This window comes from Hemitrygon akajei, chromosome 7, assembly GCF_048418815.1.
Source record: "Hemitrygon akajei chromosome 7, sHemAka1.3, whole genome shotgun sequence".
NCBI classification, from domain to species: Eukaryota; Metazoa; Chordata; class Chondrichthyes; order Myliobatiformes; family Dasyatidae; genus Hemitrygon; species Hemitrygon akajei.
In genome coordinates this window covers 184,437,065-184,459,155 of record NC_133130.1, presented here as the reverse complement: position 1 = coordinate 184,459,155, position 22,091 = coordinate 184,437,065, and the positions used below count along the sequence as shown (strand labels likewise).

The 22,091-nt window shown below is 39.8% G+C and overlaps 1 protein-coding gene across 4 annotated transcripts in view; it reads right to left on the bottom strand.

Annotated features, from left to right (window-relative positions):
* The window catches only part of gpsm1b (G protein signaling modulator 1b), a 316,327-nt gene that overhangs the window by 236,643 nt on the left and 57,593 nt on the right, over positions 1-22,091 (bottom strand). Inside the window, exon 1 of one of the 4 annotated variants that reach the window (XM_073052867.1) lies at positions 15,171-15,294. The exons of the other annotated variants lie outside the window; for them this stretch is intronic. Coding sequence (XP_072908968.1) covers positions 15,171-15,256 — 86 coding nt within the window. The 5' untranslated portion in view covers positions 15,257-15,294. Of the gene's footprint in view, positions 1-15,170; positions 15,295-22,091 lie in introns of those variants that run through there. 4 annotated transcript variants of the gene reach the window in all.

Sequence of the window (22,091 nt, the reverse complement as noted above, 5' to 3'; positions counted from 1 at the left end):
CATCTCAGCTGAGACAGAGGCAAATGGACAATACTTGGCCCAAGTAATCTTGCTATTTCTGACTGGCTTAAGAGGATTGTAGAACAATTCTAGAATGGGTGCTTTCCATCTCTTAATTCTGCTTCTCCTGGAGAGGATCTAGTGAAATGGGAAAATTCTAGCCAGCAGCAGCCTTCTCCATCATAGTGCTTTCTGTGCTCATTATTTGCACTTCTTCATACAGGTCTATGGAATTCAAGGATCCCGACAGCATTCTAGCAACACCATAATACTTTCAGCAGCACTGATAAAGACGCACAATTCCAGAGATGATCCAAATCACACACAGAGTAAATGCCATTGACAGAAAGGGAGCTATTCAAGCATCCCAGCAACAGACCTCACATGTGCTGGCACTACTTGAGACTTGTTTGGATGTTCAAAAGACATCACAGTCCTTGTTTTGGCTTTTTTAGCTGGATTCTTTCCCTGATCTGTTAAAATTTTCACCCAATCAAGGAAGAAAAAACTTTAAAATTCTAAGCCACCCACAACTGCAATAATCATTTCTTGATGCATTTCTCTAATTGTCCATTAAATACCTCACTGATAAACACCTCAACTATGTTACTAAGTCCTAGAGTCTACTCAGCTGGCAATTCTGTTCTTGATTCTCATTCTGTTAAATATCTCAAGATTGCAGATCAGATTGTTCACTCTGTGGTCAAGATTATTTTTCTCCAAAAAATCTTGATTCTGTGACTTAACATATAGTGTTCCCATTTTAACGGTATGAAGTAGGTTCTCTTTTTTAAAAAAATTATTTTGCAAACCACATCCTCTCATACCTGGTATCTTAAGAAACCTCAGAGCTTACTGCAAAATACACAAAACAATTCAGGTCATTGAACTTGAACAGTCCACTAAACATCAAAAAGATAGATTATATTCTTTGTCTGCTCATCTTACTGCTTCTCAAATCCCTCCAATGAGTAACCAGGAACATGAGAAACAAAATCCCCCGTTATAAAGAGCCAGAAAACAGCCATTGGCATTAAACAAGGGTAATTCCAGGTTAATCACTAGTATGGTAGTTAAATAAAATTGTTTAATTCAGCTCCCCTTGTTTACTAGTGTCATGGCTCCTGCCACATCTTAACAAATAACCCTACCACAGGTAGAGAATGTTCTGGCTGCTGTACAAATTCCAACATATGGCAATGTATTTAAGATAAAACATAATATTCCCCAAGGATTGCCATTTGAGCAAAACACTGGAGATGACAACTACTGTTATAGTCAAACAGCACAGCACAATCCTAATTGCCACGCTGACCAGGATGCTGAGGTAGCCCAACTTGCCTGCTTTTTTTTCCCCACATGCCCTCTAAATCTTTCTTATTCACCTGCCTGTCGAAACAATTTATAAACATTGTGATTGCATCCCGCTCTACCACTTGCTCTGGCAGCTCACTCCATATACCTACCATCTTCCTGTGTGGAAGAAGTTGCTCTTCAAATCTCCTTTACATCTTCCCCCTCTTACCTTAAAATATGCCCTCTAGTTCTAGACTTGCCCTCTTTAGGAAAAAGATTGTGACCACTCCTCATGACTTTATAAACCCCTCCCCCTATTGTCCACTACTCTCCAGGAAAAATGCCCCAGCTTATATATTTTCTCCTCATCAATCAAGGCCTCCAGTTCCAGTGCTATACTAGTGTATCTTTACTGTGAACTGTTTGATTTCACAAGCCCTTACACAAAAGGAGAACGCAAATCAGAGCTGCAGGATCAGTTTCAAATCCAAGTGGAACACTTTTGTTCCAATTATTTAGAAATACAATGAACTCATTTTATAAGCTGCAAAAGTATCAGAAAGATATTTTAAATTTCTCAATTTTAGGTTCCTGCATGATTTCACCCTCACTTTCTTTGCAATCTTGCAGACCTCAGATGCTTAGATTTTTGTGTGTGCAGATTATTTATCCATCCATCATTACCATGGATCCAATCTTTTGGAAGTCCATTCCTAAGCTGCTTCTGCTTTGAGGCTTCTTAGAACTTGGTCTAAACTTTAAGGAGCTTTCTACTTCTTTAGTGTGCTTTTACAGCTCACTGAAAAGTTTAATTTGATTATGGATCCCACAGGAATTTTTATTGTATTTGGGATACCTTGTAAATTCAGGGTGTTATAATGGCATAAATTCACAGGAATACACTCATTGGCACCTCAAACCTGAATTATTGTTGAGAGTTGAGGTTACAACAAGATCTTGTTATCATTAACTTTAAACTCTGAATTCCCAACCCCCAGTAGCCGTTCACTCCCTTTCTTATTGAGAATCTGCCTCAAATCTTAAAAATAATTTCTACTTCCATGAGTGCTTGAGTTGCAAACATTCATGATCCTCAGGAAAAAATAGATAATTTCTCTAAAATAAGTGATCCTGAGGCTCCAGGTTCCCCCACAAGGACAAGCATCCCTTCCATGTCCACTCTGTTAAGATCTCTTGGGATTCTATACATTTTGCATTGTTTACAAGAAATAAGTTTGTGGATGACACGAAGATTGGAAGAGTTGTGGATGGAGCTGTAAGTGGTTGAAGGTTACAAGAGGATATGGACAGGCTGCAGAGTTGGGCAGAAAAATGGCAGATGGAGTTCAATCTGGACAAGGGTGAGGTGATGCATTTTGGAAGGACAAACCAGAAGACTGAGTACAGGATTAATGGTCAATTACTTAAGAGTGTGGATGAACAAAGGGACCTTGGGGTTCAAATCCATACATACCTTAAGGTCGCTGCACAGGTTGATAGGGCAGTTAAGAAGGCCTATGGGGTGCTAGGCTTCATTAACAGGGGGATCGAGTTCAAGAGGAGAGAGGTCATGTTGCAACTCTACAAATCTCTGCTGAGACTGTATTGTGTTCAGTTCTGATCACCTCATTATAGGAAGGATGTGGAAGCTATGGAGAGGGTGCAAAGGAGATTTACCAGGATGTTGCCTGGATTGGAGAACAAGTCATATGAAGCAAGATTAGCAGAGCTGGGACTTTTCTCTTTGGAGCATAGAAGAATGAGAGGGGACTTGATAGAGGTTTACAAGATTATGAGAGGCATAGATAGGGTGGATAGTCAATACCTGTTTCCCAGGACAGAAATCGCAAACACCAGAGGGCAGATGTACAAAATTAAAGGAGGGAAGTTTAGGGAAGACATCGGGGGTATGTATGTATGTATGTATGTATGTATGTATGTATGTATGTATGTATGTATGTATGTATGTATGTATGTATGTATGTATGTATGTATGTATGTATGTATGTATGTATGTATGTATGTATGTATGTATGTATGTATGTATGTATGTATGTATGTATGTATGTATGTATGTATGTATGTATGTATGTATGTATGTATGTATGTATGTATGTATGTATGTATGTATGTATGTATGTATGTATGTATGTATGTATGTATGTATGTATGTATGTATGTATGTATGTATGTATGTATGTATGTATGTATGTATGTATGTATGTATGTATGTATGTATGTATGTATGTATGTATGTATGTATGTATGTATGTATGTATGTATGTATGTATGTATGTATGTATGTATGTATGTATGTATGTATGTAAACACAGAGGGTTGTGAGTGCCTGGAATGACTTGCCAGGGATGGTGGTGGAGGCTAAAACATTAGGGGTATTTAAGAGCCTCTTGAACAGGCACATGGATGAAAGAAAAATAGAAGGTTATGGGGTAGTGTGGGTTTAGTGTTTTTTTTTAAAAGGATTATATGTGTTGGCACAACATGGAGGGCTGAAGGGCCTGTACTGTGCTGTAGTGTTCTATGGTTCTACAATTCAAAATTTCATTGCCATAAAAACACTGGGTACAAATAGAAAATTTCTGAACTATTCAGAAATAGTCAATTATCTATTGCTCACATAAGGAAATCTGCAGATGCTGGAAATTCAAGCAACATACACAAAATGCTGGTGGAACGCAGCAGGTCAGGCAGCATCTATAGGGAGAAGCACTGTCGACGTTTCAGGCCAAGACCCTTCGTCAGGACTAACTGAAAAGAAAGATAGTAAGAGATTTGAAAGTTGTGGGGGGAGGGGAAAATGCGAAATGATAGAAGACCGGAGGGGGTGGGATGAAGCTAAGAGGTGGAAAGGTGATTGGCGAAAGTGATACAGAGCTGGAGAAGGGAAAGGATCATGGGACGGGAGGCCTAGGGAGAAAGAAAGAGGGAGGGGAGCACCAGAGGGAGATGGAGAACAGGCAAAGTGATGGGCAGAGAGAAAAAAAAGGGGGGGGAAAAACACTAAATAAATCAGGGATTATCTTTTGCTGACAAGTTTCAAAACTTAAAAATAAAAATACACTCTCTCCCTTGCCTTGGGTGGTGTCCACCCACAAAAAATAGTTTTACATTAACTACCTAGGGCTGGGAGAAAATGTGTATGTTTTTGTTAAATAAAAATCAAGACCAAAGGAAAGTTCAGCAAGAAAACACAACCCCTGCTGGAGCATTTCCTTATTTTAAAATCCTTCAATTCCTAGCCTTTGTAACCTCTGCCACTTCTTCCGTCACAATATCTTCACTGACAATTCCTGCCTCTTGCTCACCTTTGAACGCCGTACTGTCTTCTAGCTGCAGCCATGTGGAAAGAGATACAGAAGCCTCAGATGCCACATCACCAGGTTCAGGTTCAGGATCACTCACCTCAAATCTGAACTGAGTGCACAACCTATGGACTAACTTCTGAGGACTCTACAACTTGTGTAATTCAGTATTATGTACTTATTTATTCTTATTATTTGTTTTCTTTTGTATTTGTAGATTGTCTTCTTTTGCACATTGGTTAATTGTCAGTCTGATTGTGTGCAGTTTCTCATTGACTCTATTGTATTTCTTTTCTACACTGCAAATCCCTGCAAGAAAATTAATCTCATGGTAGAATATAATGACATATACATACTTAGATAATAAATTTACTTTGAACTTTGAAATGTTTTGTATCTTTAAGAAGACCGAGGTCATTTTGAACTTTCTCACTAATCCTTTCTCATTCTTGTGTTCCCCTTCTTTAAAGCACTTCTTAAAAACCTCCTCATGAACATGTGCTTTATTCCCTTGCTTTATTCTGCCCTTATGAAGTGTTTCGAGACATTTTTACTGCATGAAATTGTCTTTGTAAACAGCTGTTGATGCCATTGAAATATCTGTTCACCAGTTTAAAAGTTTAAAAGACCAACATTTAGCAAGCTTTGTGTTTTAGTAAATTGGTCAGGGTAAATTGCCTGTAGTATACAGACAGGTGGTATAAACTGTGAGACTTCTGGGAATGTGGGAAAAATAAAAATACGTTTAGTGCAGAATAAAAGTAAATGGGTATTTGTCGGTTGGCACAGACTCAGTTGGCCAAGGGCCCAAATTGCTTTAATAATTCTTGGAATTGTATGATCTATCGTTGATGAAGAATTTGTCTACTTCTACTGGGAAAAATGTCAAAGATTCTACATCTATTGCCCCTTGAGAAAGTGTGTTCCAAAAGACCCATGCCCCTCTGAGGAAAAAAAAAGTGTGCATCATGTATGTTAAGTAGGCAAAACTTTGTTTTTCTGAACAGTGACCTCTAGTTATACATTCTCCTACTAAAGGAAACACCCCTTCCACACCTACCCTGTCAAGATCCCTCAGGATCTCATGATTCAATCAGACCACCTCTTGTTCTTCTAAAGTGGTTTCCAACCTTTATGCGATGGACCAATACAATTAAGCAAGGGGTCCACAGACCCCCAGCCTGGGAACCTCTGTTCTAAAAGCAACAGATGCAAGCCCAGCTGGTTCAACCTTTACTTGTAAGAGAACACATTCACTCCAAGCACTAGCACAGTAAATGTTCTCCATTTCCAACCCTCAACAATGCTTTTCCTCTTCCATCAGATTTCTGAATGGTTCATGGACCCAGAACATTATCTTGATATTCCTTTATTGCACTAATAATTTAATTATAGATTATGTCTTTGCACTGTACTGCTACTGCAAAAACAATTCATGTTATACAATGAGAATAAATCTTATTCTGATATATTAATATCCTTCCTTAAAATAAGGAAAACAATATTTAGAGTACTGCAGATGGGGGTCTCACCAATGCCCTATTTCCTGTTTTTGTATTAAATTCCCCTCGCAATAAATCGTAACATTCCTCAATTCGCCATTTCCCTCTTATCCACAGCACTTTTTTTTTTACCAACTTCTAAAAATAACACAAACTTCATTTTCCTTCCATAAAGCTAAATTGACTTTGCCAACTTGCCTTGAGTTTTTTTTCCTAAATGTTTTGCTATAGTATGTTTAATAATAGACAAACATTTTCCAAGCAGATGTTAAGTTAACTGGCCTGTAATTTCCTGATTGCTGTTCCTCTCCCTTTAGCAACTACAAAGATCTCCAAAAGGGCACTGTTTCCCCTTGCTCACAAATAAATCTTCAATCACTGTATTTTTTGTGCACCATAGCAATAACTCACTTTCACATCTGCACCAATATCTTACAGACATACTCTAGTCAAATGTTGCTAGGACTCAACAGCCTGAGTTCTAGGAAGAGGTTGGGCAGACTATTCCCAGGAGACTTATGAATGACCTAATAGGGATATAAAATCATTAGGGACATTGATAGATGAATGCACAGAGTCTTTTTATTGTAGTAGTGTTAATCCCCAGGACACTGCTAAATGTAACCTGGGAGGAAAACCATGTGGGCAGCAAAATTTTTTGAGGTTTCTTTGAACATTTTTGTTAGTTATACAAGAACTGGAAGTGGATTAGGGAGAAAGTTGAGGGTAGTGGTAAGGAACAAGGCTGTTTGAATAGGTAAGCTTGAGGGTCATGTGATGAAGCCACTAAGACAGGGGCAGAATTAGGCCATTCGGCCCGTCAAGTCAACTCTGTCACTCAATCATGGCTGACTATTCCTTCTCAACCCCTTTTTCACCTTAACTTGATTGATCAGGGCATGAAGGAAGAAGGAAGGCAAGAGATTGGGGATGAGACAGAAAATGGATCAGCCATGATGAAATGGCGGAGTGGACTTGATAAGCCAAATAGCCTAATTCTGTTCCTGTGTCTTATGGTCTTATAACCTTTGACACCCTTACTAATCAAGAGAAGTATATTCAAACATCTGGTGAGGCATAAGCAGTAGTCAGGACACTGAGAACCTCAATGCTCTCCCAAAGAATGTCAATAGGATTTTTTATTGGCACTTGAACATGCCCTCTATTTTGACCCTTCATTATAGGGCCCTTGTAGTACTTGCACCCAGCATCGATCCAACACTCAGCACATGATCTTGGAAATTTGAGTGTGCTGGGCTGTAGTAACCTTTACATTGAAGGATCAATAAAATCAAATGGGTTTCAATCTGGAACCTTGATCGAACATTTTGGGACTCAAAGTTCACAATGTCATCACTAAGTCAGGATAACACTTGAAGTGACATCAATATTTCACACTTTCTGACTCCTGTTTTATATCATTTAGGGAAAAAAAGGCACTTAAAATTCAAATCTAATTGTGTGGCATTACTAGATCATTTAAAAAATTAAAAACCTAAAATTATGGTGCATACAATTGCCTGGATTTGAATGAAAGCTTAGTATGAGTTATAGAACACAGAAATGGTCTCTTGACCATCTGAATCTATACCAATCATCAAGTACCTAGATAAACTTTCCAATACAAATCACATTTTAATCTCTGCACAACCTCATCACGTCCCCAAATTCTACCAATCACCTACATCCTCGGGTGAAATCTACAGTGGCCAATTAACCTGCAATTTTAGATTTTATTTATTTTTATTTTATTTAGCAATACAACACAGAGTAGGTTCTGCCAGCCCTTTGAGCCACGTCACTTCAGAAACCCTCGAGGAACTCGATAAACCCCTAACCTAATCTCAGGACAATTTACAATCACCAATTAACTTACTGGGTATGTTCTTGGACCGTGGGAAAAACTGGAGGACCTGGAGAAAACCCACACATTAAACAGGGAGGATGTACAGAGTCTCCTTACAGAACTGTGCCGAAATTGAACTCTGAACCCCAGAACACCCCAAGCAGTAATAAAGTTGTGCTAACCGCTAACCCAGTGTGGGAAGTAATGTGGAGAATGAGCAACCTTCACACAGTCAGCACCAGAGATCAGGATGGAACCCCAGTCTCTGGCACCGTGAGGCCACAGCTGTACAAACTGCTCCACTGTGCCAACAAGAATTTAAATAGTGTACTTGCTTCACTTCACTAGTCTCATCAAATTGTTTATTAATTATTGTACTGCCCTGCACTGTTTTGTGCACTTTATGTAGTCCTGTGCAGGTCTGTAGTCTAGTGCAGTTTTTATGTTGTTTTACGTAGTCTAATGTAGCCTTTTGCTGTCTCACATAGTCTAGTGTAGTTTTGTGTTGTTTCATGTAGCACCTTGGTTCTAGAGGAACGTTGTTTCGTTTTTACTGTGTACTGTAGCAGCAGTCTATGGTTGAAATGACAATAAACTTGATTTGACTCCAATGTGTAAAGGCATATTATACCCACCTTAGCTCTGTGACTAACAAGCATTAGGTTGATGGCTGACACCACCACCTTAGCATAAATATCTGGGCTTACATTAAGGAAGTCCTGCATTGGCAAAGTGCTGCCTTACTAGGAAGATTTTCCTCTCAGGTGAATCTAAATCTGGGACTAAACAAGCAAATAAAACAGTGAATAAAATGAATAAGTAAGAATTAGTAAATCAGACCCAGTAATGTAGATAGGTGTGTCATAGTAGCTAAGAATGAGCTGCTGCATAACAATAAATTTCACGGTGATATTAACACTGATTCTGAACATGCACTAGGTCAATAGCTGACATTGGGAGATGGACAACAGAGTGTAATCAGGAGTGTGTATGAGTCCATGGCTATAGAGGGGGCCAAAAAACAAATACAGAAACAGTGAGCATGGGTTCCTGTGTCCGAGTGCACACAGATTGATGTTCATGTGCAAGTCAGTAACTGCAAGGCTGCAGTGGTAATCCAAATGCACCCAACAATGCTTGAGCACACAGCAGATTTGACCCTCTTGCCTCTGAACTTCAACCTTGCTTCATCAAGTCAATATGACAGCTGATGTGCAATGGCTGCCCCAGGTTAAAGAAATTACACACGGACGACTTTCAGAAACTATGGAGTACAAACCAGCAAGCTAAATAAGGATTTTAATTTGTGCAAATGTGTTGAAACAGATGTTATTGGATTTTTTTTTGAGAATTAGTAACACTTGGGGAAATGTCACTGAGATGAGACATGTAATGAGTCTTTTTGTCATGTAAGACAAAGTTAGAAAAGGCAAATTGTTTGGACTTCAACAGAAAAACTCAGATAACATATGGTTTGTTTTAGAATATTGAACAGTACAGCACAGGAACAGGCTGTTCGGCCCACAATGTTATGCCAAACATGCTAAAAGCAAATCAAAAACCCCCTCCCACCTATAGAACATAGAACAGCAATTTTCCCCAAGTAGACAAGGGGAATATCATAAATCTAACTGACTAGTGCCTTTCTCAATAATATTGTGAAACTTTCCAAAATGACTCGCCACCTTTAGAAATATATCCATATTTTAAATAAAAGTGACGGGAATTCTTCCCTCTGGAAGAAGTGGTGTCTCAACAGAAGTTATATTCTGCAATGATGTCAACTGAAGGCAAAGCAAAAGCCCATCTCTTGATCCAAATGTAAATCATCCCTTACCAAAGGTGAACACTTAATGATCCCACCAGATGCCTATCATTCAATCATTATTAATAGATGCCTGGAAAAGGATTAACATAAACAAAATGCAGCTCAGGCAGCATCTACGGAGAGGAATAAATAGTTAACGTTTCGGGCCGACACCCTTCACCAGTCCTGGAAAGGAAGGGGGAAAGAAGCTAAAATAAGGTGAGAGGGAGGGGAAGGAGTACAAGCTGGCAGGTGATAGGTAAAACCAGGTGAGCGGGAAGGTGGGTGGTTGGGAGAGAGGGATGAAGTGAGAAGCTGTAAGGTGATAGGTAGAAAAGGTAAAGGACTGAAGGAGGAGGAATCTGATAGGAGAGTGGACCTATCACTCTTCTTCCCCTCCCTCCCACCTTCTTGCTCTGGCTTTATCCCCTTCCTTGCCAGTTCTAATGAAGGGTGTCAGCCCAAAACATCGAAAGTTGATTCCCCTCCATAGATGTGACCTGACCTGCCGGGTTCCTCAAGCATTTTGTGTGTGTTGTTCTGGACTTCGAGCAATCTAGCAATTCTAGCAGCATCTAGTGTGGAAAAGTAACAGAAATGTTCCTTGATCAAATGATTAACATCTCACACTGCAGAGAACGTAGTCTCAATCAACAGAGCAAGAAGAACGGAGTGGTTAGATGAATCAGTTCACATTCATAAATCTACACCTCGTATTGTTTATGTACCATGCCTTTGATGGGGCCTGTCATTTAGATTTACTGTGCCGTAATGAACTATAAAATACAATGACTGATGAAATATTTTGAAGTCTGCACGAATATATTAGAGGACACAGACTCCAAAAGGTACTAAAACAGTGGCGAGCAGCTGCCATGTCAAACGAACGCTGAAGTGTGATGGCCAGAGGAATAGAAATTGCATCAGATGCTCAAGCAACAATTGCTTTATTCATAAATTGACATTGGCAGCCAAGCAATTGCCTCGAAATTAACAACCTCATCATCATAGTAAGCGTCTCTACTTTCTGCGAAGGCTGAGGGAAGTCCATCTACCACCCCGCATCCTCATCACATTCTACAGGGGTTGTATTGACAGCATCCTGAGCAGCTGCATCACTGCCTGGTTCGGGAATTGCACCGTCTCAGATTGCAAGACACTACAGCAAATAGTGAGGTCAGCTGAGAAGATCATCGGGGTCTCTCTTCCCGCCATTACAGACATTTAAACCACACGCTGCATCCGCAAAGCAAACAGCATTATGAAGGACCCCACACACCCCTCATACAAACTCTTCTCCCTCCTGCCGTCTGGGAAAAGGCACCGAGGCATTTGGGCCCTCACGACCAGACTATGTAACAGTTTCTTCCCCCAAGCCATCAGACTCCTCAATGCCCAGAGTCTGGACTGACACCAACTTACTGCCCTCTACTGTGCCTACTGTCTTGATTATTATTTATTGTAATGCCTGCACTATTTTGTGCACTTTATGCAGTCCTGGGTAGGTCTGTAGTGTAATGTAGTTTTTGTGTTGTTTTACATAGTTCAGTGTCGTTTTTGTATTGTTTCATGTAGCACCATGGTCCTGAAAAACATCCTCGTTTTTACAGTGTACTATGCCAGCAGTTATAGTCGAAATGACTTGACTTCACTTGAATTACTATGGATGCAAATCTCGTCAATTCTCACTCCTTTGGTGCTGCAGGTCAAGGAATAGCAGCGGACCACCACCCCAGTATATACACTGAAGTCCAATGGCAATCCCCAAGCAAGGCTCTGAATTGAATGAGTGAATTGCAATGTGAACTTTAAACTTTCCTACCACAAATAAGAGAAAATCTGCAGATGCTGGAAATCCAAGCAACAGACACAAAATGCTGGAGAAACTCAGCAGGCCAGGCAGCATCAAAAAAAGAGTACAGTCGACGTTTCAGGCCGAGACCCTTCGGCAGGACCATGACACTGGCACCACCAGATGGGATGACGTTCTCATGCTGGAACTCTGTGTTTGCTTTCCATCAAACATAATGCCTCCCATTTAAGCCAAAAAGTTCTATTTTGAACTCATTCATCCACAGAACATTCTTCCACTAGCCTTCTGGCTCATCCACATGGTCTCTAGCAAACATTAGACAGCCAGCAATATTCCTCTTGGAAAGTAGTGGCTTCCTCCAATCCTGCCAAAGGGCCCCAACCCAAAATGTCGACTGTACTTTTTTTCCATAGTTGCTCCCTGGCCTCCAGAGTTCATCCAGCATTTGTGTATGTTGTTTAAACGTTCCTACTCAGTAGAATGGTCTCACAATTTAAAATATCCTACCGATCTTCCACATCTGAACTGCAATCACCTGAATCTGTCTGTGCCAGGAATCTACCTACTGCTTGAAATGGCTGTCAAAAATCACAGCTTTCAAAATGTTTGGAGGTTAGTTTAATAAAAGATAAACGGTGACTACCTAGGTATGCACTTCGGTGAAGAACCGAGTTCAAGGCCAAGTGTTCTGGGTCTCAGTCATTGGAGAGAACAGCATTTGAGGTTTTGGTTATCGTAGAGTCAAAGTTGAGGCCTGGAGTTCAGGGCCTTTGTTCAAAGTAAATGTTACTATCAGAGTACATACAGTGGCGCTAGAAAGTTTGTGAACGCTTTTAGAATTTTCTCTATTTCTGCATAAATATGACCTAAAATGTGATCAGATCTTCACACATCCTAAAACAAGATGAAGAAAATCCAATTAAACAAATAACACAAAAAAAGATATTTTATTATTTATTTATTGAGAAAAAATATGCAATATTACATGTATTTGTCAGTAACTGGTGTGACACCCTTGTACAGCAATAACTTCAACTACACATTTCCGATCACTCCTGCACATCGGCTTGGAGAAATTTTAGGTCATTCCTCCTTACATGGGCTTCCTTGCATGACCTGTTTGCTCAAGCTCCTTCCACAACATTTCTATAGGATTAAGGTCAGGACTTTAACTCGGCCATTCCAAAATGTGAAATTTCTTCAGCTTCAACCTTTCTTTGGTAGACCAACGTGTGTTTAGGGTCGTTGTTGTGCTGCATGACCCACTTTCTCTTGAGCTTCAGTTCACAGATGGATACCCTGACATTTTCCTGTAGAATTTTCTGGTATGATTCAGAATCCATTGTTCCCTCATGCTAGTCCCGAAGCAGCAAAGCGGGCTCAGGCCATGACATCACCACCACCATGTTTCACAGTGGTTCTTATGCCGGGATGCAGAGTTTTCCTGTCATCAAACATAACGCTTCCCACTTAAGTCAAAAAATTCTATTTTAGACTCATTTGTCCACAGAACATTCTTCAAGTAGTCTTCTGGCTCATCCATGTGGTCTCCAGCAAACTTTTGATGGGCAGCAATGTTCTTGTTGGAAAGCAGCGTCTTTCTCCTTGCAGTCCTGCTATGTGCACCATTGTTGTACAGGGTATGCCTGATGGAAGACTCATGAACACTGACATTAGCCAATGCAAGAGAGGCCTGTAGCTCCTTAGATGTTACCCAGGGGTTCTTTGTGACCTCCTGGAATATTACACCCCTTGCTCTTGGAATGATTTTTGGTGGTCGACCACTCCTGGGGAGAGTAACAATGGTGTTGAATTTCTTCCATTTGTACACCATCTGCCTGACTGTGGACTGATGGAGCCCAAGCTCTTTAGAAATGGTTTTGTATCCTTTTCCAGACTGGTGAGCATCAACAAATTTTTTTTCTGAGGTTCTCAGAAATCTCCTTTGATCAATGCATGGTACATTTTCAAAAACCTGTGCAGTGAAGATCAGACTTTGATAGTGAAGACACAGATTTTTGTTATTTAAGTAGGGCAGGGCCTCCCACACTCACACCTGAATGTCATCTAATTGATTGAAACACCTGACTCAAATTTCCCCCTTTAAATGAACTGATAATCCTCGAGATTCACATACTTTTTCCAACAAATACATGTAATATTGGGTCATTTTTCTCAATAATTAAATGAGCAACTATAATATTTTTGTGTTATTTATTTAATTAGGTTCTCTTTATCTAGTTTTAGGACAAGTGAAGATCGGTTGGTTCACATTGTATATCACATTTACGCAGAAATAGTGAAAATTCTAAAGGGTTCACAAACTTTCTAGCACCACTATCTATGTCATCTGAGATTCTTTTTCCTGTGGGCATACTCAGCAAATCTATAGAATTGTAACTGTAATAGGATCAATGAAAGATCAAGTAGTGTGTAGAAGGATGATGCTATTTCTTAATCGCCAATGGTGAGTCCCAGGGTTAATACAGAGGATTGAACTCTGAAGATTTTTTTTGAAAGTCCACAAGTCAAGACATGATGGCCATAGCCCTGAATCTTTAAGTCCATTGGAGACGTCACAGCCCAATGTCTGCATATCTGTGAATCCACTGGAGGCTGGAAGCCAAAGATTGCCCATGTTGGGGTTGGAGGACTGTTTGTGTGTGTGTGTGTGTGTGTGTGTAAGAACACAGCTCAATTTACTGTTGTGTTTTTTATTGTTGCCGGTTGTGGTGTTTTGTTGTATTCTGCCAAGCATTGTAGGCATGCTATGTTGGTGACAGAATGTGAGGTGACACTTGTGGGCTGCTCCCCCCCAGCACACCTTTGGTTTACAACCAACACATTTCACTGTGCATTTTGATGTACACGTCATAAATAAGATGAGTACGAATCTGAAGTTGTCTTTGACAAAGATTGCAATTGCAATCTTTGCATCAATGGCTCTTACCAAAAAAGACATTTCTTTAATTTTTCAAAGCAATATATAATACCATTTAAAATCAAGGATTATAACTAAAATTGCCATCAAAACCAAGTTCCAAAACAGGCCAGACATTGAGAAGATGATCAGAGAATGCTTGGCTTATATTCATTTTTGAATTGACACAGCAGGCAATGAAATCTCTGGATAAAATCTTGACAATATTTTTTTAAATAAATTATCCATGAAGTGGACATGCAAAATCTGGAGATCTTGACCCTGTTACACTACCCTTAATTATGGTTTTATAAAACTGTAGAAAATTTAAAGTTTCTTTTTATATACCCATTCTATTCCTGAAGTAATACACTTTCTCCCAATTACACCGGACAGCTAGGACTCAAAGTTTAAAAAGAAATGACTGCATTCACTTCTTGACCAATCTTTTTTTTAAACCAAGAAGTTATGTTATTTTTCTATTTGTGCTAGGTACACCCGCATGTGTGTGCACTTTTATTTAATTTCAAGCTTATATGCACAAATCTAGCAGCAAACAAGACCTACAAGGTCCATATCAGTTCATGAAGATAGCAGCAGGTTCTCAGATTTGAGAAGACGGCAATTTATTGCTTAAAAGTATTTATTTTCATCCACACCTACCTTCTTTGAAAGCAAAGGTATACATTATCAGACTCTCCAAGATAGTGCTTCCACAACGCTGCTGGGTGAGGTGTTAGCCAAGCCATACCATGTTTGAAGGTTGAGTCTCTGGTCTCGTTGGCTTACTGTTACACGTTGAAGTCAGAATACCGTCTCCCCTGTATCATGCTGCTTTAAATAACTGCTTTGCTTATTGCTGTAGCTCCACAGAAACCACTACTGAGATTTGATTGGCAAATTTATGCTTTCAAATTATGTCATGTGATCCAAGTAATAATTTATCACTTATGCTTAGAATGTTTTTGAAATGGGCAAAATGTGGCTTTCTGGCATTCGAAAGGAGCATAAATATTATTTAGCAGACTATAAATAAATGTGTATATATACACACCAACACACACAACACACGTAGTACAAGTTAAAAAGACTTGCATATTTATGGCCCGTTTCAAACCCTCAGCTCATCCTTAGCAAAATACTCTGGTCAAGAAGTCACTGTTTCAATTTTAAAATATGCTGGTCTTTGCACGGCGAGATCTAAAAGCAACAGTGTCAACATGACCAAATATTCTGATTTCAATTATGCTAATTTATAGGTAAATATATGTAAGCACACCCAAAAAAAATGCCCTTGTAAATGTACAAAACAGCAGCATCAGAGTGCACATGTTGCTTCAGGTTTACAAAAGTCAATATTAAACTTGGAGAAATGAGGTTAGGTTAAAGGAGCAGGTTGTAAAGGACAAAGGAAAGATAAAAAGGTTATTAGAAATTCTGAAAATGTAGTGGCAAAAGAAGTGTCTTTTATTTTAAAACTCAAAACAGGAAGTGAGTACTTATGTACAGCACTGTAGAAAAGTCATAGGGACATATTATATATGTATAATGTGTTGGCGTGTGGCCAAGTGGTTAAGGCATTCGTCTGGTGATTTGAAGGTCACTAGTTCAAGCCTCAGCAAAGGCAGCATGTTGTGTCCTTGAGCAAGGCACTTAACCACACATTGCTCTGCGACGACACCAGTACCAAGCTGTATCGACACTTGCCCTTCCCTTGGACGACATCGGTGGCGTAGAGGGGGGACAGTGATGATAAATCCTGATACTGATACTGGACTGAGAATGGAAAGGGGGCGGGGAGAGAAGAATCATGGTTGGGGAGACGGGAGGGAGTAGGAAGCACCAGAAACATTCTGTAATGGTCAATAAACCAATTATTTGGAATCAAATGACAGAGTCTGGTGTCTCAGGTCTGGGTGTCCCTGCACTCACACCCTACCATGCCCCTGGCATTCCTCTGCCAAATGTCCCTCACCCCTACCACAGCACTCCACTCTCACCACGCTCAACATCATTTGCTCCACCCAGAGTTACGAACTTGCTCTCCGCTCCACACTGACAATACAGTACTGTGCAAGTCTTAGCACTCCAGATATATGTACATGCCTTAAACTTTTGCATAGTACTGTATAGTCAGACTACTGCAACTTTAACACGGAGGCACCAAAACTTTTATCTTGCACTTTAAGGTGGCAATTGGAGGCAGCAGGTGTCATGGTCTCAAGCAGTAAGGAGAGAGGCAGAAATAAAAGACAAAAAGCATTCTTCACCTAAAAAGCAAACACGAGGAAATCTGCAGATGCTGGAAATTCAAACACCACACACAAAATGCTGGTGGAACACAGCAGGCCAGGCAGCGTCTACAGGGAGAAGCTGCCTGGCCTGCTGTGTTCCACCAGCATTTTGTGTGTGTTCTTCACCTAAAAATCAGTTCTGAGAGATCTGAAAGCGAAGAGAGGGAGATGAGGGAGAAAGAAAACGTGAGATTGGTCTGATTGAGATTACCATTACCAATGGCAGACTGAGAAAAGGGAACGTAAGTAATGCACACTGACCAAAGTCAGGCCATGAGGTGAAAATAAATTATACTTGATGGTTTGTGGTGAGAGATGAATACAGGTCGCCCTTCTATAATCCGGCACCATTGGGAGCTGAGGAGTGCCGGATTAGTGAAAATGCCAAATTACAGAAGGATCATATTAAGCAATAGCTAACCGCCTCATCATATCTTTAAAATATCATGTACATCAGTACAAGTTAGATAATAATGAAACAGAAATATTAAATGAGTAGCAAGAGAAATTTTAATAAAGTAATATACTGTACAGGCACAGATAAAATAAAAGGGTACAGGTAAGTGTACAGGAATTAACTCATACAGAACAGTTGAGCACTTCTGCTTCTAAAGTCAGACGTTTAATATACCTTCAGAAAAAGTTACATGTCTGCAAGTGTGGAGTCATCAGGATCAACATCTTCATCTTGAAAAATAGGTGAAGCACCATGAACTGGTGCTGAAACTGGCACAACAGTTCCTTCAAAAACTGTTGATGTTGGTGGCAGCACATCTGGGTGAGCAGAAGCAGAAGTCGGAGAAAGGAGGTCTTCTACATGCCACATTTCACGCAACCGTCAGGCGGCTGGGGATTCGGCGCTGGGCTCTTCCCTCTTCACTTGCAGTTACTGAGGAAATCCTCGCTAGTTTCTTTTCCTCCGCTTAGTAATATGCTTAAATTCAGCAGGTCGCCAAATGAGGTCGTAGGCAGAAGAGAATGGAGCGCCGGCCGGGCGATGCTGGAGGGTAGTGTGTGACTGCCGGCAGGCGGGCGCGAAGGCATCCCCTGTCGCTGGTAGGTGAGACGGATGGGAGCTGGGCGGCCGCACCTCACGCAAATGATATTAATAAATGCAGGAAAACAAGCAGTAATCGCCTGTCTATGCTTACAAGAGTGCGCCAACACGTGAACAGATCTAGTGCAACCAAAACAATGCACAGCAGATTGGTACGGTATCCGAGAAATTTGAAATTACAGTTGCATGGAAAATTTGAAATCAGTGCCAGATTATTGAAGGAACCGGATTACAGGTAGTTGGATTAGTGAAGATTGACTGTACAAAAATAAATTAGTGTCAAGGCTAATGAAAGGTAATGAGGACATTGTTCATAGCAGAAATAAATGAGCTGCAAAATTGGGGCAGGATATGATTTCAGAAGTCCAGGATTTATTTCCTTGTTTTATTTAAATTAAATCGCTGAATGTTAAGTGTGACAGAACAGGTTGGCAAATCTAATTCTCCCACTAACCTTGCCCCTTTTCCTGGTTTGTCACTCCTCCTTGTTCTGTCCCTGGTCTAGTTTTCCCAGTAGTTCATACACTTTGTCCTCCCATTCTGCAGTTCTTGGGAGTTCACCATTTACACACCCCAACAGTAAAACAATTGCTAGCCTGACTAATCAAAAAAAAAAATCAACTCAGTTAACATGCTCTACTGGTTTATAACTTATAAAAATAAGGATTCTAGACACAAGCATTCCAAAGTTTCACTTATTTTCACTCACACCATTACATCAGTTTGTAGACAGTAGAATGGCAGCAGAAATGTTCCAATTTTTCATCTGAAATGATTATTACGGTCTGGTCATGTGATTCTCACCCCCCCCCCACCCCCCGACCAACAGTAGAATTTCCTGGTCCTTCTAGGCCAGGTGGAGGCAGATTTAAACCCTCAGTCTGGCTTTACTGAGAGATGTGGAGGTTGAAGTGGATAGCTGGTGAATAGGTATATTGGAAAGTTAAAGACAAACTGCGTTGTAGAGAAAGCCTCTGTACTGGTGTTCCCTCTAATTTTTAGTAGTCAGGGTGTGCAAAAATCTTAGGTTGTGCAAATTTTTTTCCTGTGACAAAAGTATGTGCGCACTGAATGCACACATGGCACAGTTTATGAAAGGTGAGGTGATGTAAATTAGTGACGTGCATTGTGATATTTGAAAAACCGACTAACTAGTTAACAGAAATATTTAGCTAAAAGATTATTTTCAATAAGTATAATTATTAATCACTACATTATCTTAGGTAACTAACCTTTTGTGAGCACATTAATTTCCTTTGTGCGCTGGTTGAAATGTGTGCGCACACACGCGCACAGCTTATAGGGAACATAGCTCTGTACATTTGTAAATTTTTGAACATATATGTTTGCTTTCATTTCTCTATTGTAAATACTTCTTTTCTTTCTTCACAATTTTTGGGCAGCTTTTGCTCTTTTTTTTTCATCTGGCACTAAATAAAACCTCTTGCACTAACATGCTGTTGCTGCTTACCAACTATCTTTATTTCACTGGCGATCCTCGTCGGGCACCCTTACCCACACCTGATAGCAAAGTATGACAGCAAGCTTCCCCGAGGCTTTGAAAGACAACATATGTGAACACTAGAGAAAATGATGTATTTTTATCTTCAGATTTTAGTAATTTTAATCCAAATTTACAATTAAGTTTAAAGTGTAAAGCTTCTAGAAGATGGATAAATTATGTTTATTAGATTCTAATTATATTTTGCACTGAATGCCCAACAGTTCCAAGTATATTTGTCAAAGTATGTATACTATATACAACTTTGAGATTCGGTCCCTTACAGGCAGCCATCAAACAATGGAATCCAAAATAACCCATTAGACTGTAAAAACACCCACTGAAGAGAAACCACCATTTTCAATAAAACATAAGACAAAATCAAACTATTCAAATCAACATTAAGTTCAGAGCAGACTTCTTTTCCTTCAACCAAGGCAACAGATATATTATTGTTAAATTCCTGATAGCTGTTGACTCAAATTGAATTCAGTTCCTTTTGCCTCATACCATGTTTCTACACAAAGAGCAGAATTAAAATGTCCAAAAACATCCTTATTTTTACATGAATAATAAGAGAGTGGTATTAAATAAATCTTTGTTAACATAGCCCCTTGAAATGCTGAAATCTGAACAATTCTACTGAATAATATCTTATTGTAAAAAAAAAGGATTTGGATAATAAGTCCTGTCTCCCCTCTTAGAATCAGCTTAAAAGATTTCATGGCAGTATTTAAAAGAACAGCACAATAGTTTTCTATCACCATTACATGAAGACAATGCCAGGACAACACCATGTTGCTGTTTGAGAGAGCTAGCTATCAAAGTCAAGGCCGAGTTTATTGTCATCGCACATATGCGATGAAAAACTGACAAGAGTATGAAAAGGCACATAACATCAAGTACAGAACACTTACAAGGAACACATAAACTAAACATAGTGCACGCTATTCACCTAGCTGCACATTTTACACTGTCATTATACATAAATGGCATTCATTGCCTGAAAATTGCTTTGAGACATCCTGAAAAAGTTGTGGCAGACATTTTAAAATACAGGTCTTTCCTTTTCATTTAAAGTCATTCTTTACTATCCATAAAAGTTTCATGCCACATTTGTAGATTGGATTACTTTTTCTGCTTTTCCTGCTCAACATCGTGAGTAGCTCTTCACCTTGGTGACTTTCAGCTTTTTACATTCTTCCTCTCACTTCAGCGCACTTTTTCTTCTTAATTCTTCATTACTAAAACTCTCCCACCCAGTTTTATGGTCACGCCCTTAATCCCTTTATTTCACCTGCCCTTTCTAACTGTTAGCATTGTAGAAAATCTCTGACCATTTCCTTTTTTCACTGTCCATTCTTATTTCTCATTCTCTAATTTTCCGAGTCTGGCTTTGGTACAAATTTTCCCCTGAAGTAACTTCAAAGATGCGAATTTTCAAGCATTTTGCCCATTAGTCTTTATGCCTAATCACATTCCTCAGAAGCCCTTTATCTTCCAATAAAATCCTAACTTCCCATTACTGTTCATAATCTATCTTTATTTCATGCTCTGGTACCAAAGATCATGGCCAGATTTGGTTCAACCATATTCAATGTATTCACACACAATGGCACTGTTAACCAGTTACCACAGCAACCTTTGAACTTGCTTTCCATTACTAAACTGATTATTCCAAGATCATCAAAGTGAAAGCTAATCCCCAATTTCCCTGACCTTAAACTTACTTTTTGAACCATTCTCCCCCAATTCATATATAAGAACGTAAGAAATAGGAGCAGGAGTCGGCCATCTGGCCCATTGAGCCTGCTACGTCATTCAATAAGATCGTGGCTGATCTGGCCATGGACTCATCTCCACCTACCTGCCTTTTTCCTGTAACCCTTAATTCCCCTTTTAACACACCTTTTCTAATAGCAAGGATTGTCACGGATTTTTTTTTCAATTATGTATCAAACATAGTTAAACTTTCAGGTTTCTCACCACAGCTAATCTGACATAATAATCAATGAGGGTGAAATTCTGCCAAATTCTTATTTGATAGTAACCCTTGCAGTTATTTTTATGTTCGTGGCATTGCATATATACAAGTTGTTGCAATTGTTAATGAAACACAAAACATGAATGAATTGAGCAAGGGCTGTTCCAAGTAGGAGCTTGACATAACTGGTACATACAGTTTTGTTTGACCTGAAAGGAAAAGAGTACAAGAATTTGGTGGCTGGAATAGTTCACTGTAATGAGTTCAGACAGAAGCCTACACATTTGCTGTGTGGCAAGTCTGTGCACATGCACACGTCGCTGTGCATGTGACTAATCACCACAGCAAAGCTCCCTCAAGCAGCGAGGAGTGGATGTTAAACTACTGTTACGACTGTGCCCCAACTTTGAGGGGCCGAAGGGTACAAAGTAGCCCCCTCCTTTTTGAGAATCGCAAGATCGCTATTAATTCAGGTCAGGAGACCCAGGAAATGAGAGAAAGACGTTTGGAATGTGTCCTGGCCCCTCAGCGATACAAAGCCACGGAAAACGGCCATTGTCTCTTGGAGACGGAATTGTGTATTGAGTACTGTACTATTCATTGAAGCCCTCAGGGAATGAGCCGAGTGGGCTGGTTGAGGGATTGCATCATCCCAACCTGATTGATATCTGAGACCCCGTGAGTAAGGATAAAGGAGGGTCTGGGGAACAACCCCTTTAGACGCACCAGGAGAAACGCTAGAAATCCC